Source organism: Loxodonta africana, chromosome 21 (assembly GCF_030014295.1).
Source record: "Loxodonta africana isolate mLoxAfr1 chromosome 21, mLoxAfr1.hap2, whole genome shotgun sequence".
Classification (NCBI taxonomy): domain Eukaryota; kingdom Metazoa; phylum Chordata; class Mammalia; order Proboscidea; family Elephantidae; genus Loxodonta; species Loxodonta africana.
Window position 1 is genome coordinate 58,982,143 of NC_087362.1, and position 16,007 is coordinate 58,998,149.

Sequence of the window (16,007 nt, forward strand, 5' to 3'; positions counted from 1 at the left end):
CTTGGAACGGTATAGGGCAGTTTACCCTGCCCTACAGGATCTCTATGAGTTAGACTCGATGGCAACAGGTTTGGGTTTTTTTTGGTGGTGCAATAGTTAAGTGGTTGGCGGCTTGAACCCACCCAGGAGCTCCTTGGGAGAACAGATCTGGTGATTTGCTCCCATAAAGATTACAGGTTAGGCAACCCTATGTGGCAGTTCTAGTCTGTCCTATAAAGTCACTATGAGTCAGGAAGGACTTGATGGCACACAACTACAATCTTGATTTTCTTATGTTTACCCCCACACTCCAAAGGTGGTTAACAAAGATGTGGAGTCCCTGGGTGATGTAAATGGGGGGCGCTGGACTGCTAACTGAAAGGTTGGAGGTTTGAGTCTACCCAGAGGTGCCTCAGAAGAAAGGCTGGGTGATCTACTTCCAAAAAATCAGTCATTGAAAAGCTCCAGGTGCACCAGCCTCAGGACCTTTACCCTTGCTGTGTCCTCCGCCTGGAACACCTTTCACCTGAATCTTCTGACGGCTGGCTGAGCCTTTCTTGCTCTTCATGTCTCAGCTCAAGTGTCTACCTCTTTCCTGAGTACCCCATTTAAAGATGCCCTCAGCCCCAGGTCCCTGCCTTGACCGTTTCTTGCATGGCACTTAGCATAATTTGCAGTATATATACTTTTTAGTTTTTAATCTTTTTAAATGAGCTCTGGTGGTGCAGTGGTTAAAAGCTTGGCTGCTAACCAAAAGGTCAGCGGTTCAAACCTACCAGCTGCTCCGTGGGAGGAGGATGTGGCAGTCTGCTTCCATAAAGACATACTGCCTTGGAAACACTACGGGCAGTTCTACTCTGTCATGTAGGGTCGCTATCAGTTGGAATTGACTTGTCGGTGACAGGTTTGGTTTAGTACGGGAATCTTTTTTATGTCTGTCTCTCCATTGGAATGTAAACTCCATGAAGGCAGCACCTATGTCTGTCTTGCTCAATGTGCCTAGGCAGGCACGCTGCTGGACACATAGGCAGAGCTCAAGACATATAGTAGCCAATCAAGTATCTGCGGCTTTGCTGAACACGCTTCCAGCCTCCACCCCACTCTGGGTCCTGTCACCTCATTGAGCCCCTCCTCGCTGGTACCCTCCCTCACAGGCCCTCTGTTCCTCACAGCCCCTCTCCTTTCCTCACAGCCCCTCTCCTTCAGTCTCCCCTGTCGAGCCTGAGCCCAGGTCACAGGGTGGGCTCAGAGGCAGTCAATCATCCCACCGGTCCTTGCATCCTTCCTAGAGGCCCAGGGACCACAGCCATTCTGGCGGTGCCAGAGGCAGGGTGCTGGGGCCCTGTCGAAGCTACAGAAGGCTCCAGGCCAGAGAGAACCTGCCTGAGTTCTGGCATTTGGCTGGAGAGCCAGGGTGAGCCTCCTGCCACTACTGCTGAGAGTCGACAAGCCCCTGCCACCTTGAAGAGTTTTCCAGAATCGCAAGAGGACTCCATGCCAGCATCCTCCCACTAGCCATTCTGGGGTTCCGCCAAGGTGTGCTGCAAACCTGTGCCTCATGGGGCCCCTTCCCTCGGGGTAAGGTCCCCACTGGTCCCTAGGAGGAGAAGCAGCTGGCTCCCTGGGCTCAACCCCCCTTCTCCACCCGCACCCTTGTTTGGTACCTGCTAATCCTTTGCACACGGCCTAGCTGCTCCCAATTAATCCCTGCCATGTCTGAGAGGTCCAGCTATAAGCAGAAGGGAGAAGACAACTCCTGGCTGGTGGTCGGCATCTGAACAGGTAACTTGGGATAAGGTGGAGGCTTGACGGGACCCTGGATGGGACCCCCGTGATCCCATTCTAGCAAGGCCTTTACAAACAGGCAATGACGGGGAACACTGGGGCTTTTTCTCCCCCTGTGGGGCTCAAACTTTCACCTGCATCAGAATCTCCAGGGCAGCTTGTGAGATGCAGATTCTAGGTCTCCACGAAGGGTCTCAGGAGCCTAAGAATCTGTATTTTCCCCAGATTCCCAGAGGATTCTGAAAAGACTGGTGGTCGAAGCACCACGGTTCCCTTAGGCTGCTCCTTCTAGGTCCCCTTTCCTGCCTCAACCTCCCTCATCAGAGTAGAACCAGCAGGGACACAGCAAATAGGTGGGGGGGCCTACACAGTCTCAATCCAGGAGGAGATGGCTGTGTCTGGGGGCAGAAGAAAAATTGGAGTTGGGGAAGGCTTCCCTTGTCATTTCGGAAGGTTCAGAAACGCAAGCCAGAATTGCTGCCTGCTGGGAAACGGTCTGCAGAAGAGGCCAACAGTACCACCCAGGGTAGGTGCAGAAAGTCTGGAATCAGGCAGACCTGGGGACAAACACAGCTTGCTGCTTGCTGGCCGTGTTGCCTTGAGCAAGTTTATTGACCTCTCTGTGCCTCCATTTCCTTAGCTATAAAATGGTGATGAAGATACTTACTTTACTGGGGGTGGGATGTGAGAGAGAACTTGAGCATGATCATGGGTGGTGAGCTCTTGGCTCAGTTCTGGCTTGCAGGGAGCACTCACACGGGGGCCACTGGGGCTGACTGGGACTCTGGAATCTGTGAGCTCAAACATCAACCTTAGGCTCTACAGGTCTTGGAAATCACTGTGTCTACCCTTTACCGTGGGTCCCTGAGTGGCACAAATGGTTAAGTGCTCCACTGCTAACCAAAAGGCTGGTGGTTAAAACCTATCCAGAGGTGACTTGGAAGAAAGGCCTGGCAAACTCCTCCTGAAAGGTGATGGCCTTGAAAACCCTATGGACCAGTTCTACTCTGTACACATGGGGTTGCCATGAGTTGGAATAAACTCAACAGCAATGGGTTTTGTTTTGGTTTTAGCCCCCATCCACCAGGGAATTCCCCCACACATCTGTCACTTTGCCGTATGTGAGGGCTTTCACATTGCTGTGATGCTGGACACTATGACACTGCTCTTCAAACACGAGCAGGGTCACCCATGGTAGACAGGTTTCAGATGAGCTTCCAGACTAAGAAGGACCTGGTGGTCTATTTCTGAAAAAAACTAGCCAGTGAAAACTTTATGAATAGCAGAGGAACATTGTCTGATATAGTGCCAGAAGATGAGCCCCTTGGGTTAGAAGGCACTCCAAGTATGACTGGGGAAGAGCTGCCTCCTCAAAGTAGAATTGATCTTAATGACGTGGATGGAGCCAAGCTCTCAGAACCTTCATTTGCTGATGTGGCACGACTCAAAATGAGAAGAGACAGCTGCAAACATCCATTAATAATTGGAACCTGGAATGTATGAAGTATGAATCCGGGAAAATTGAAAATCGCCAAAAATGAAATGAAACACATAAACATTAATATCCTAGGCATTAATGAGCTGAAATGGACTGGTATTGGCCATTTTGAATCAGAAAATCATGTGGTCTACTACGCCAGAAACGACAAACTGAAAAAGAATGGCACTGCATTCATCATCAAAAAGATCTATCCTGAAGTACAACGTCGTCAGTGATAGGATAATATCCATAGGCCTACAAGGAAGACCAGTTAATACGACTGTTATTCAAATTTATGCACCAACCACTAAGGCCAAAGATGAAGAAATTGAAGATTTTTACCAACTTCCACGGTCTGAAATTGATCAAATATGCAATTGAGACGCATTGATAATTACTGGTGATTGGAATGTGAAAGCTGGAAACGAAGAAGGATGGAGAGTTGGAAAATATGGCTTTGGTGATAGAAACAATACCAGAGACTGAATGACAAAAATTTGCGAGACCAATGACCTCTTCATTGCAAATACCTTTTTTAGTAACATAAATGGAGACTGTACACTTGGACCTCAGCAGATGGAATACACAGGAATCAAATTGACCACATCTGTGGAAAGAGACGATAGAAAATCTCAGTATCATCAGTCAGAACAAGGCTGAGGGCTGACCTTGGAACAGACCATAATTGCTCATATGAAAGTTCACGTTGAAACTGAAGAAAATTAGAACAAGTCCAAGACAGCCAAAGTATGGGTTTATATATCCCACCTGAATTTAGAGACCATCTCAAGAATAGGTTCGACACATTGAACACTAACAAATGAAGGCCAGATGAATTATGGAATGACATCAAGAACATCCTACATGAAGAAAGCAAGAGGTCACTAAAAAAGCAGTAAAGAAAGAAAAGACCAAAATGAATGTCAGAAGAGACTCTGAAACTTGCTCTTGAATGTAGAGAAGCTAAATTAAACAGAAGAAATGATGAAGTGAAAGCTGAACAGAAGATTTCAAAGGGCAGCTTGAGAAGACAAAGTATTATAATGACCTGTGTAAAGATCGGAGTTAGAAAACCATAAGGGAAGAACATGCTCAGCATTTCTCAAGCTGAAAGAACTGAAGAAAAAATTCAAGACTTGAGTTGCAATACTGAAGAATTGTATGGGCGAAATATTGAACGATGCAGGGAAGCATCAAAACAAAATGGAGGAATACACAGAGTCACTGTACCAAAAAGAATTGGTCAAAGTTCAATAGTTTCAGGAGGTAGCATATGATCTAGAACTGATGGGACTGAAGGAAGGAAGTCCAAGCTGCACTGAAGACATTGGCGAAAGACAAAGCTCCAGGAATTGATGGAATACCAAATGAAATGTTTCAACAAATGGATACAATGCTGGAGGTGCTCACTCATCTACGTCAAGAAATTTGGAAGACAGCTACTTGGCCAACTAACTGGAAGAGATCCATATTTAAGCCTATTTTAAAGAAAGGTGATCTAGCAGAATGCAGAAATCATCGAGCAATATCATTAATATCACACGCAAGTAGAATTTTGCTGAAGATCATTTGAAAGTGGTTGCAGCAATACATCAACAGGCAACTGCCAGAAATCCAAGCCAGATACAGAAGACTAGGAATGAGGGATATCACTGCTGATGTCAGATGGATCTTGGCTGAATGTAGAGAATACCAGAAAGATGCTTACCTGTGCTTTATTGACTATGCGAAGGCATTCAACTGTGTGGATCATAACAAATTACGAATAACATTGCAAAGAATGGGAATTTCAGAACACTTAATTGTGCTCATGGGGAACCTGTACACAAACCAATAGGCCGTCGTTTGGACAGAACAAAGGGATACTGCATGGTTTAAAATCAGGAAGAGGGTATGTCAGTGTTGTATCCTTTCACCACACTTATTCAATCTGTATGCTGAGTAAATAATCCCAGAAGCTGGACTATATGAAGAAGAACACAGCAACAGGACTGGAGGAAGTGTCATTAACAACCTGTGATATCAGATGACACCAACTTGCTTGCCGAAAGTAAAGAGGACTTGAAACATTTACTGATGAAGATCAAGGACCACAGCCTTCAGCATTACACCTCAAACACCTCAACATAAAGAAAATAAAAATCCTCACAACTGAACCAATAAGCAACATGATGATAAATAGAGAAGAGATAGAAGTTGTCAAGGATTTCATTTTACTTGAATCCACAATCAACACCCATGGAAGCAGCAGTCAAGAAATCAAAAGACACCTTGAATTAAAATGTGAAAAAGCAAAGATGTCACCTTGAAGACTAAGGTGCTCCAGAGCCACACCATAGTGTTTTCAATCGCTTCATATGCATGTGGGAACTGGACAATGAATAAGGAAGATTGAAGATTTGACACCTTTGAGTTATGGTGTTGTCAAAGAATATTGAGTATACAAGGACTGCCAAAAGAACAAACGAATCTGTCTTGGAAGAAGAACAGCCAGAATGCTCCTTAGAGGCAAGGATGGCGAGACTTCATCTCACATATTTTGGACACGTTATCAGGAGGGACCAGTCCCCGGAGAAGAATATCATGCTTGGAAGAGCAGAAGGTCAGTGAAAGAGATGATGGCCCTCAATGCGATGAAGTGACACACTGGCTGCAACAATGGGCTCAAGCATAACAATGATTATGAGGATGGCGGGGGTCCAGGTAGTGTTTCATTCTGTTGTACATTCTGTTGTGCATTGAGTTGCTATGAGTTGAAACTAACTCAAGGGTGCCTAACAACAACAACGACAGGGAATTGAAAGCCGAGATAGGTTATGTCTGGCCCCAAATCATTTTTTGGGGGGTTGATCCAGGGATCAGACTATCCACGCAGAACTCTGTCCTCCACCCCAGTCTCTCATGGGAGAAGCAGTGTCATGGCGGTCAGAGAAGGGACAGAACTGTGAGCAGAAGGGCCCGCTGCATGGCGAGCAGCAGTGAGGAACTGAGCCCTGCACCTGCTCTTTTTAGCCTGGGCCCAAGGTCTCTGGCAGAAGGGAAGCACAGAGACAATCTGTCAGCTCTTTGGCTGCCATGGTTGAGGAAGCAATGGGGGCCATCTCTGCTGGACATGGCCTGAGAAGGGCCCTTCCAGGGCTTGGGAGTTTGGATACATTGACCTGCATGGTGCCTCCTGGGTCAGGCCATCATGAGGGCAGGGGCTCACCGTTTTCTGAAGATAAATGATACCAAAAACTGAACCCATTTACCCTAAGACTGAAATATCATAGGGAACCATGAAAAGGAGGTTTGCCTGGCATTTCAATCTTCCAAAAACAAAACCCACTGCCGTCGAATCAATTCTGACTCATAGTCAACTTTATAGAACAGAGTAGAACAGCCCCATAAGGTTTCCAAGGAGCAGATGGTGGATTTGAACTGCCAACCTTTTGGTTAGCAGCCAAATGCTTAACCACTTTGCCACTAAGGCCCCCATTTTATCTTAAAAAAAAAAAACAAAACATGGAAATAGGCTTATTTTCTTAAATTAAACAAAACAAATTATCCAACCATATGCTGGTCGTAGTGTTGTTCGTAGTTGTGTGCCGTCGAATCGATTCCGACTCGTAGCGACCCTATGAGACAGAGTAGAACTGCCCCGTAGAGTTTCCAAGGAGCTGCTGGTGTATTTGAACGGCAGACCTTCTGATTAGCAGTCAGGCTGTTAGCCACTACGCCACCAGGGCTCCACTCATAGTGTATATGTATGTACTCATTTATAATGAGATTGTGCTGCACAGGATGTTCCAAAATTATGTAGTCCTTTCACTTGATACCACATGATAGTCATAGCCATTTATTAAGCCCTCAGCGTGTGCCACTCACTGTTCTGAGTACATTGCACTTCTCAGTTCATTTGATCCTCACAATCACCCCATGATAGTAGGTATTATTAATATTCCCATTTTATAGACAAGCACACTGAGGCACAGACTGTTTAACTGATTTGCTCATGACTTGCTTCCAGAGCATGTATATCTTCCCACGTTAGTTCAAAAGCATTTGCTTCTTTCTTAACAGCTCCGTAATATTCCATTATATGAATGTATTGAAATTTATTTAATACGTGCCCTTCTTACAGGTGAACATTTAGGTACTTTCCAATAAGCAGTCCGCTTTGGTGGATATTTGGGTATCTTTTACTTTTTGCTATAACACTTTTGAAACCAACCTGTTTATACATATATGCGTATGAGCTTGAGTATTTCTATAGGGTACCTACTTGGAGGTATAATTGCAAAAGTCTTTCTAAAGATGAGAGAAAAGGGAAATGTATAACCCACACACACATACACACATACACAAAAACCGTTGCTGTCGAGTTGATTCCCACTCATAGCGACCCTATAGGATAGAGTAGAACTGCCCCATAGGGTTTCCAAGGAGAGGCTGGTGGATTCAAACTGCCGACCATTTAGCCAGCAGCCATAAATGGTGGGAGCAGCTGTGAGCACTCTGGGGAGGTCTAAGGACTCTGTCCTTTATAGGTATCAGGATGTTGAGCTGGGTCCAGAAAGCGCTGCCTCAGCCTCCAGTGACCCCTCAGAAGACCAACATGGAGGAAGAGGAGGGGGCGGAGCCGGAGCCGGAGCCGGAGCCGGAGCCGGAGCCGGAGCCGGAGCCGGAGCCGGAGCCGGAGCCGGAGCCGGAGCCGGAGCCGGAGCCGGAGCCGGAGCCGGAGCCGGAGCAGCAGGCAGGGCCAGAGCCGGAGCCGGAGCCAGAACTGGAACCAGAGACAGAGCTGGAGCCCGATACGGCCCCTGAGGAGACTGAACTACAGGATGAGCCCTTGGTGAGAAGAAGAGGGCAAGGAGGATCTTGGGCCACCTGCCCCCCGTGGACCTTCCACTGCCGAGAAATTGTTGGAGCCAGAAGGAAACGTAGAGGTCTCCTGGTCCAGTGGCCTTGCTGTGCAAATGAGAAAACAGGCCCAGAGAGTGGACAAGACTTGCCCACGACTAATTGTTTCTCTGTAAAAATCCAGATAAATACTTTAGGCTTTATGGACCATACTGTCCCCGTTAATTACTCAACTCTGTCATTGTAGAGTGAAAGCAGCCTTAGAAAATATGTAAAGAATGAGCATGACTATATTCCAAAAAAACTGTTTTGCCAGATCCGGCCAGCCGGTCACTGTTTACTGACCTCTAGAGTCTCGAACAGTGCCACTCAAAGTAGCCTCTTCAGGAACTGTTTGTAACCAGTCTATGATGAGATTAGAAGCTTGCACCAGAATGTAAATCTACTAATGTAACTAAGCACACTGCTTGGTTCAATGGATGTTTATTTTGTAGGAAGGCTTTCTCCATGAAGGAAGCAATGACTCGACTTAGTCATTGTAGACCAGTAACACTTGAAGACTGGCACTGGTCTATGGGCTACACTTTGAGCAGCTTTGCTTTACAACTTTCCTTCAGGTGCATGAGAACTTGCCAGTTCTGTGCCTCATTCATTCAGGAGCCTGATCACAACTAATTCAGCAGCTCAGTCACAGATTTTTATTTAGTTCCTCATTGATGCCAGGCTCTATGCTTAGTGCTGGGTGTATAAAGGTGACTAAGGGATTGCCTCTAGGAGTCAGCAAACAGTACCCAATCAGCTCATTCCACCAGGAGACCAAGGGTGATGAGGGGATGTGGTGAGCTACAACATTGGCCTCAGCTGTACCCTCCTGGGGGCGCTAAATAGGCATGCAAGACTGAGAATAAGGGAAGCCTCAGAGGAGGGAGAGAGTCATCTAAACTTTGGAGATTGGACACTGGTGGACAAGTGTTTCCTAGACACAGGGGTCTGGGCAGAATTTTAACTGGAAGACATGGGAGGAAGGCATTCCTGGCTAAGGAAAGGCCATTATGGGGGTGGTGCAGGCTGTGTTTAGGAAACGGTGGAATGCTCAGGTATAAGGCTTGTGCACATATGTCTGTGTTTGCACAGGCACACATGTGCATGTATATCTGTGTGCCTCATATCCTTGGTGGTAGGTCTGCGTGCGTATGTGTGCGTATGCATGCAGATTAGGTGTGCAGGCTTACACATGTGCACATGTATATGTGTGGGTGCACCTACGTGTGTACACACATACATTTATAAGTATCTGCACATGCATGAATGTGTTTGTGGTTTCATGCTGTGTGTAGTGTGCCAGTGTGCATAAGTGTGTGTATATGCGTATATTTCAGTCTGTGAATGTATTCACATGTATGCATGTGTACTCACACGTCTGTGTGTACGTGCATGTGTGTGCATATTTTCATGCCTCTGCAGGCATGTACATCCACATATTCTGTATCTGTGCATGTATGCACGTGTTTGTGTATATGCACATGTATGTGTGATGGTGCATATAAATGCAGGCATGTGTGTACACATAGTCCTGTGTCTGTGTATATGCACAGGTGTGTATGTGTGTGCATATGCAATTGCTTGTGTTTCTATGTGTGCATGCAGGTATATACATGTGTGTGCATCTTTGCATGTATGCATGTGTGTGTATATATATACACACACACATGCTTGCCCATGCCTGTGTGCACATGTATATGTGTTGGGGCCTGTATGCACATGTGTGTGTAATGTATGTGTACATGTATTTGTGTCTGTGCATGTGTATATGTGTGCACACACATATTTTTCTGCCTGTACATGTATACATGGATATATAGGCACAGGTTTGTGTGTCTGTGTGTATATGCATGTGTATGCGTGTATATGCTCGTGTTTGTGTTCCTGTGCAGGCATGTAAATGTAGGTTAGAGTGAGTATGCCCAGATTTGTGTCTGTGCACATACGCATGTGTATGCTTGTCTGTATATGTGCGTGTATGTGAGTGTGTATATGTACATATGTGCACCCAGTAGCAGCAAGTGTAACTGCAGAGAGGGGCAGCTGGTAGAGGCCGAACTCCTCCTGGCTACTAGAAGGGAGTGAAAGGCTTGGCCCAGGAGGCAAAGGAGACACCTGGTTCCCTCTTCCCCTCAGTTTGCCTAAGTCTTCAAAACTCTCCCCAACTGTTCTTCCCCCCTTCCAGAAGGCCACTGAAGCTCCCTGGAAATGTGATAGGTCTGAAAGGCTAAGGGGCCGCCTGGGTGGGGCATGGGGGGCACCTTGGGAGGGGGAGGGCATTAGCCCTGGATGAGGGACCCTGGGACTGGGAGGTAGGGAGTGTCCCAGTTTGAAGGCGAGGCCACCAGGATTTACAAAGACAACTGAGTGTGAGAATAGAGCTGTGTGTTTCTGGGGGTGGGAGGTGGGGGGTGGTGGTGGTGGGAATCCCTCCTGAGTAAGTCAGGGGCTATCCCTGCCTGAACCAAGAGGTCTTACTGAGGGCTTACATGGTCCTGTTTGAACCCTCCAGCCACCCGAGGAGCCATTCAAGGAGGAGGAAGTGGCCACAGCCGGCCCAAGCCCTGAGGGTGAGTGCTGGAAGCCCAGGCTGGCAGGGCAGGGGGCTGTGTTCTCCCCTCAGAGCCTCCCAGCAGCTCTCAGGCCCATTTCACAGATAAGAAAACTGAGGCTCAGAGAAGCTAAGGGTGGGCTCCTGGGACTGAACTGAGCTGGAACCTGGCCTTTGGGCCCACTTGGAATTCTCCTCTTCTCCCCTGCCTCTGACTTAACCTCCCCAGCAGGGTAGAATCCGGCTCTCTCTGAGGCCCCAGACCTAAGGTATAAGGGATTCTTTTCCAGAGACCCAGGAGGCCGCCCTTAACCTGCCCACTTCCCTCCAAGCCCAGGTCGCTGTGGTTCCAGAAGTGAACAGGTACAGCACAGCCCTTTCCTCAGCTCAGTTCCAGCCCTAACCTACTGAGGATCCATGGTAGGGGGGAAGCATACTGCCCTCAGGTCTGTGGTCATTACCCGCTGAAGACACTGGAGCACCCTGGGAATTGGCTAAAGGGAGCTTCAGGCAGAGGGTGGAGGTCTTCTGGTCTTCCAGAAGCTTCTCAGGGCTTATGTGAAACACAGGTATGATGTGAGGCCAAAGCTTCTGATTTTCCCAACAAGCCAGAAACCCACGTTTTTACATGACATCTCTCAGGTGGCTCAAACATGTCAGACCACAGTACGTGTCAAAACCAAGCACGTCTTAGGCTGGGGCTAGTCTTGTCTGTGACCCTCAGATTAAGGCTGATCAGCTTTAGCCACAAGGGAAACACCCCCAAGAAGCCTTCAGCCCTCCTGGGGAACAGGGTGTGTGGACAGCGGGGCAGAGTGCCCCTGGGCTGTGATCGGGGTGGCAGGGGATTACAGAGAGCACTCAGCTGCTCTGTATCATGCACTGAGTGGGCTGGGCTTGGAATGGCACCAGGCAGCTCTGACCTCATGGGTTGATGCCCCCATTTTCCAGAGAGGGACACAACAAGGTTCAGGGGAGAGGTGACGTGCCCAAGGTGACAGCGGAGGTGGTCTGGGGTTCAAACCCAGTTCTTTAGGATGCTGTGGACTTGGACCAGGGAGGGTCAGGGGAGGGTGAAGGGAGGTCAAGGCAGGCAAGTATCTCTGTCCACTGCAGTCCCCGCAGCTGGGTGCTGACCTGGCTCAGGAAAGGGATGGAGAAAGTCGTCCCGCAGCCCGTCTACAGTGGCGGGGCAGCCCAGAATGCCACTGCTAGCTTGAAGGACCCTGCTCAGGTACTGGGGCAGGGAGCTGAGGAAAGGTCAGGTGGGAGAGGGGCCGGCGGGAGCCCACGCAGCCTGAGCTTGAGACCCTGGTTTGGCCCATGTCTGTCTGTCTGTCTGTCCTCGCAGGCTGGAGCACAGATGCTTGGGCACTGCAGCACTGGGGGCCCAGGTAAGGCCAGGAGGCAGGATGGCTTTTCGGGGGTGAGGGATGAGGGTGCTGTTGGGATGGACCCAGCCCTGGGGGGGGGCGGTCCAAAGGGGCCAGAGCTTCTTATCTGCCTGGGCCTGGCTTTGAAGCCGGGTTTGTGCTGCGTTCTTGCTGCCTGCTCCAGGCAGATTGGGTGGGGTAGGGTGGGGTGGGGGTGCTCTGGCAGGCTTCCTGCTGCTGACCACCTTAATTTTCTGACTCCACAGGGTATGCAGATGAACCCAGTGAGGCCCCCAGGGCCCAAGACACAGGGTGAGTCTCCATCACTAAGCACTGGTTTGCGAGTCCCCAAGCCTTGTCTGTAGCGCGTGTGGTAGGAAGAGGAACGTGCCCAGGGCCGAGGGTTTTGGGTTTAGGAGCAGAGTCTTCTGCCAACTCAGTGTAGCCTTGGACATGCATCTGGAGTATTCTGGACCTCATTTTTCTCATCCGTGAAATGGGGATGATGGGCTCTTTCCTGCCTATGGTTTGTTGTGCTGACTTCTGGGAGATCCTGGTGGCAGATCTCCCAGAATGAGAAAAGACATGGATGAGCACCTCGCAGAGGGGTTTCATGGAGGTGGGCTCTGTGTGGAGTCCTGAGGCAGGTCCCGGACCACTGTGGGGGGCACAAGGTACTTGTGTTGGCCTCACAGTTGGCGACAACTTCTGACTTTTAGAGCTGGTGGAGGGGGATGCTGCCTGGCCAGTGAGGGTGGCAGGCAGGGTGGGGACTGTGGCAAACTGGGGAGCGTGTGCCCTGCCACAGGGCGGGGGGGGGGCCTGCAGAAGGGTCAGCCCAGGGTGGCCAGATCCTCCAGTTTTTCAAGAGAAGTTAGAAATATAGGTTTTTATGTAGAATCCTCAATTTTTACACATTGCCAACTAATTGAAAACTTTCCAGAACACAAGCCCTAAGGCTCTGTTTGCGATCTTCACTGGAAGTCCAGGGTCATGCACTTGTCTTCATTCATTCATTCACCAGACTGCTGGGTCGTTGAGGGCAGGGGCTTTTGACTTGGCCACTGTTGAATGCCTGATGCCCAGTGCAGTGCCTGCCATAGAGTGGGGGCTCAGCACACGTGGGATGAGCAAATGCATGCATGGATGAATATACACAATCCACATTCATTCATTCCTCCAGCTCACTCTCTATTTCTTTTGCTTCCTGGAGGCTGTCCAGTCCGGGGTCCCCATGGCCGCTCGGCTGACACTTGGGGCCATCAAACAGTTTAGGATGAGGGCACCCAGAGGACTTGCCGGCTTTCTTTTGAGCCAGACCCAAGAGAGGAGCTTCACTGAAGAGAGTGGGGCTCCCTGGAGGGCAGAAGGGTCAGGGACCCACCATGTATTCCCAAGACCAGCTACTAATTTGTGGAGCTCAGGCACCATGTTAAAAAGTTGTGAAAGATTTCAAGACTTTAATAGCAGAGCAGTATGGAAAGCCAGGTCCCCTTCCAAGCGTGGGGTCTTGTGTGACTGCCTGGTCTCATGCTCTTGAAACCGTTCCTCTCTGTCCCTGTCGCAAGAAGCCTCTGTGCTGCACTCAGGTTCCCAAGCAGCCCCCACCCAACCTGCTGCCCCAGGAGGCTGTGGCTGGTTCCAGAGCCTGGCCAAGCCCTGGGTCAGAATTTGAGAGCGGCCGAAGCTCCCCCATCACCTTGGGGCATTAGAGGGCATTCACTCCCAGGCCCCACTGGGCAGAATGGAAGCCAGGGGTGAGGAAGGGCTGCTCTAGGCCTGGGCTCCAGGGGTGTGGGCCCACTCCTCCAGGTCACTCGGCTGACCCCTAGCCCCTCCACAGGCCTGGGTCCTGGCTGCTTAGGTGGTTCGAGCAGAATCTGGAGAAAGTGCTGCCTCAGCCCCCAAAAACCTCCGAGGTGAGTTGGGGAGAAGAGGGAGCAGGCAGCTGACCACTGGGAGGGTTTTCTGGGGCCCCAGGAAGGACCTGCCTACCCTGGGAGGCTATCTGCAATTCCAGGACTCACAGAGTGGGGTGTGTTCCTCCTTGGAGGGGCCTTGAGGGCTAAGGTCTGTCTGTCTGGGGAGAAATGACTTTGGGGTGGGGGGTCATGGAGGGATAGAGCCCCCTGCCACCTGTCCTGGCCAGGGCTGAGCTGTCCAGGGGAGGGAGAGCACAGGGCTTGCTTTGATCCGTGGCCTGACTCCTGTTTATGATCCAGAGCTGGAGAGACGAGCCTGCAGATGCTGCCTTGGATCTAGGTACAGGGAGGGGAGCCTGGGAAGGGGCTGCCTGGGAGGGTCCTGGGCTGGGCTGGGGGAGAAACTGGAGTCTGGGGGAGTCTGGGCAGGACAGACAGACCTCAGCCCTTACCCAGGCTAGGGAAACATTTGGGTCTTCCCAAGGGCAGGTTGTTGGGGGGACACTGGAACCCCATTCCCAGCTCAGGCTGGGAAACCAGAGACCTGGGACAGACTTGTGAAACTCTCCCCTCCCTGGGCCTCAGTTTCCACATCTGTCTGATGATGGGGGTGGTTGGGGTTGGTTCCAAGGTGCTCCCTACTTAACTGTGTTGGCGCCTCAGATCTAGTCCCCATGCCCTTGAGGGGCTGCGTGAAACCAAGCTGTGGAATTGATCACCTCCTGCTCTCCCTGCTACCATAGAGCCTCCAGGAGCCCCCTTGGAAACAGAGCCTGTGCTGCAGGCCCCGGAGAGCCCCTCCCCTCCCACCCCCAGCCCCCAGGAACCGCAGGAGGAGCCGACTCCAGAGCCTCTGCCCAGCTTCCAGGCCTCCTCCCTGCCGCCACCCGGGGACCCTGCCAGGTGAGTCACCTGAATGCCACGCCTCCACAGGGAGCAGGATGCGGGCTGCCCCAGACAACACCCAACCTTCACAGAAGTTTTTAAATTACAGAAGTAACACATGCACCTGGGGAAAATTCCAGCAGCTTTATAGGGCCGATCCCCAGGGCAACCTCGTTAGCAGCCTCTTGTCCTTTGCTGGTTCTCTGTACACATAAACAAAATTACACATACGAGCATGTATTTCCCTTTAAACACATACTGGACGGTAGCAAGCTATAGGTACTGTCCTGCATCTTGCTTTCTGCACTTAAAAATATATCTTAGAGATGGTTCCATTTCACACGTATAGATCTACTTCATTCTTCCAGTAGCTGCATGATACTCTATCATATGGATGGATCAGCTTTGATTTAACCATTTGGTGGACATTTAGGTTTGTTTTCACTCCTTTGCTGCGATCGATAAGCTTTTACACGCACCATTTGGCTCATGTACAAGTAAACCTGTAGGATGAATGGCCAGAAATGGAGTTGTAGAGCCAAAGGATACTAACATTTACAGTTGGAATGAAAACCAGTTGCTGGCAAGTCAGTTCCGACTCATGGTGACCCCCTTTGTGTCACAGTAGAACTGCACTCCCTAAGGTTTTCATTGGCTGATTTTTGCAAGTAGATTGCCAGGCCTTTCTTCTGAAGTGCTTCTAAGTGGGCTCAAACTTCCAACCTTTCAGTTAGCAGCCAAGGGCATTAACGGTTTGCACCACCCAGAGATTCCACAATTCGGATAGGTATTCCCCACAGTGAGAGGGGAACCTGAGCCTTTGGCTGGGTCTGAGCAGCAGTCAGAGGCTTGCCTGGTAGCGGTGGTGCTGGTCTTTGAGGCTGGAGACGTGGGTTCTTGTCTGCCTCTGACCAGCTTGCTGTTGGCCTTGGGAGGGATGCCTCTGGCCTCAGCTTCCTCTCTCTCCCACCGCAGGTTGGTGGCGTGGCTCCTGCACAGGCTGGAAAAGGCCCTGCCGCAGCCGGTGATCCATGGGAAGGCCAGGGAACAGGTCAGTGTGGGGCTGGGGAGCTGGGGGGCTGCGATGTGGTGGTGGTGGTGGGAAGGGCCTTGGGAGTGCAGGGGAGGAGGGATGGTCACCCTGTGAC

The 16,007-nt window shown here is 50.1% G+C and overlaps 1 protein-coding gene across 1 annotated transcript in view; it reads left to right on the forward strand.

Annotated features, from left to right (window-relative positions):
* The first annotated feature begins 7,781 nt into the window (after positions 1-7,781).
* CNGB1 (cyclic nucleotide gated channel subunit beta 1) overlaps positions 7,782-16,007 on the forward strand; it is a 61,196-nt gene continuing 52,970 nt past the window's right edge. Inside the window, exons 1-10 of the mRNA XM_064273509.1 lie at positions 7,782-8,078; positions 10,641-10,698; positions 10,970-11,034; positions 11,773-11,913; positions 12,031-12,073; positions 12,328-12,364; positions 13,896-13,971; positions 14,275-14,314; positions 14,718-14,877; positions 15,835-15,910. Coding sequence (XP_064129579.1) covers positions 7,782-8,078; positions 10,641-10,698; positions 10,970-11,034; positions 11,773-11,913; positions 12,031-12,073; positions 12,328-12,364; positions 13,896-13,971; positions 14,275-14,314; positions 14,718-14,877; positions 15,835-15,910 — 993 coding nt within the window. The remainder of the gene's footprint in view (positions 8,079-10,640; positions 10,699-10,969; positions 11,035-11,772; positions 11,914-12,030; positions 12,074-12,327; positions 12,365-13,895; positions 13,972-14,274; positions 14,315-14,717; positions 14,878-15,834; positions 15,911-16,007) is intronic.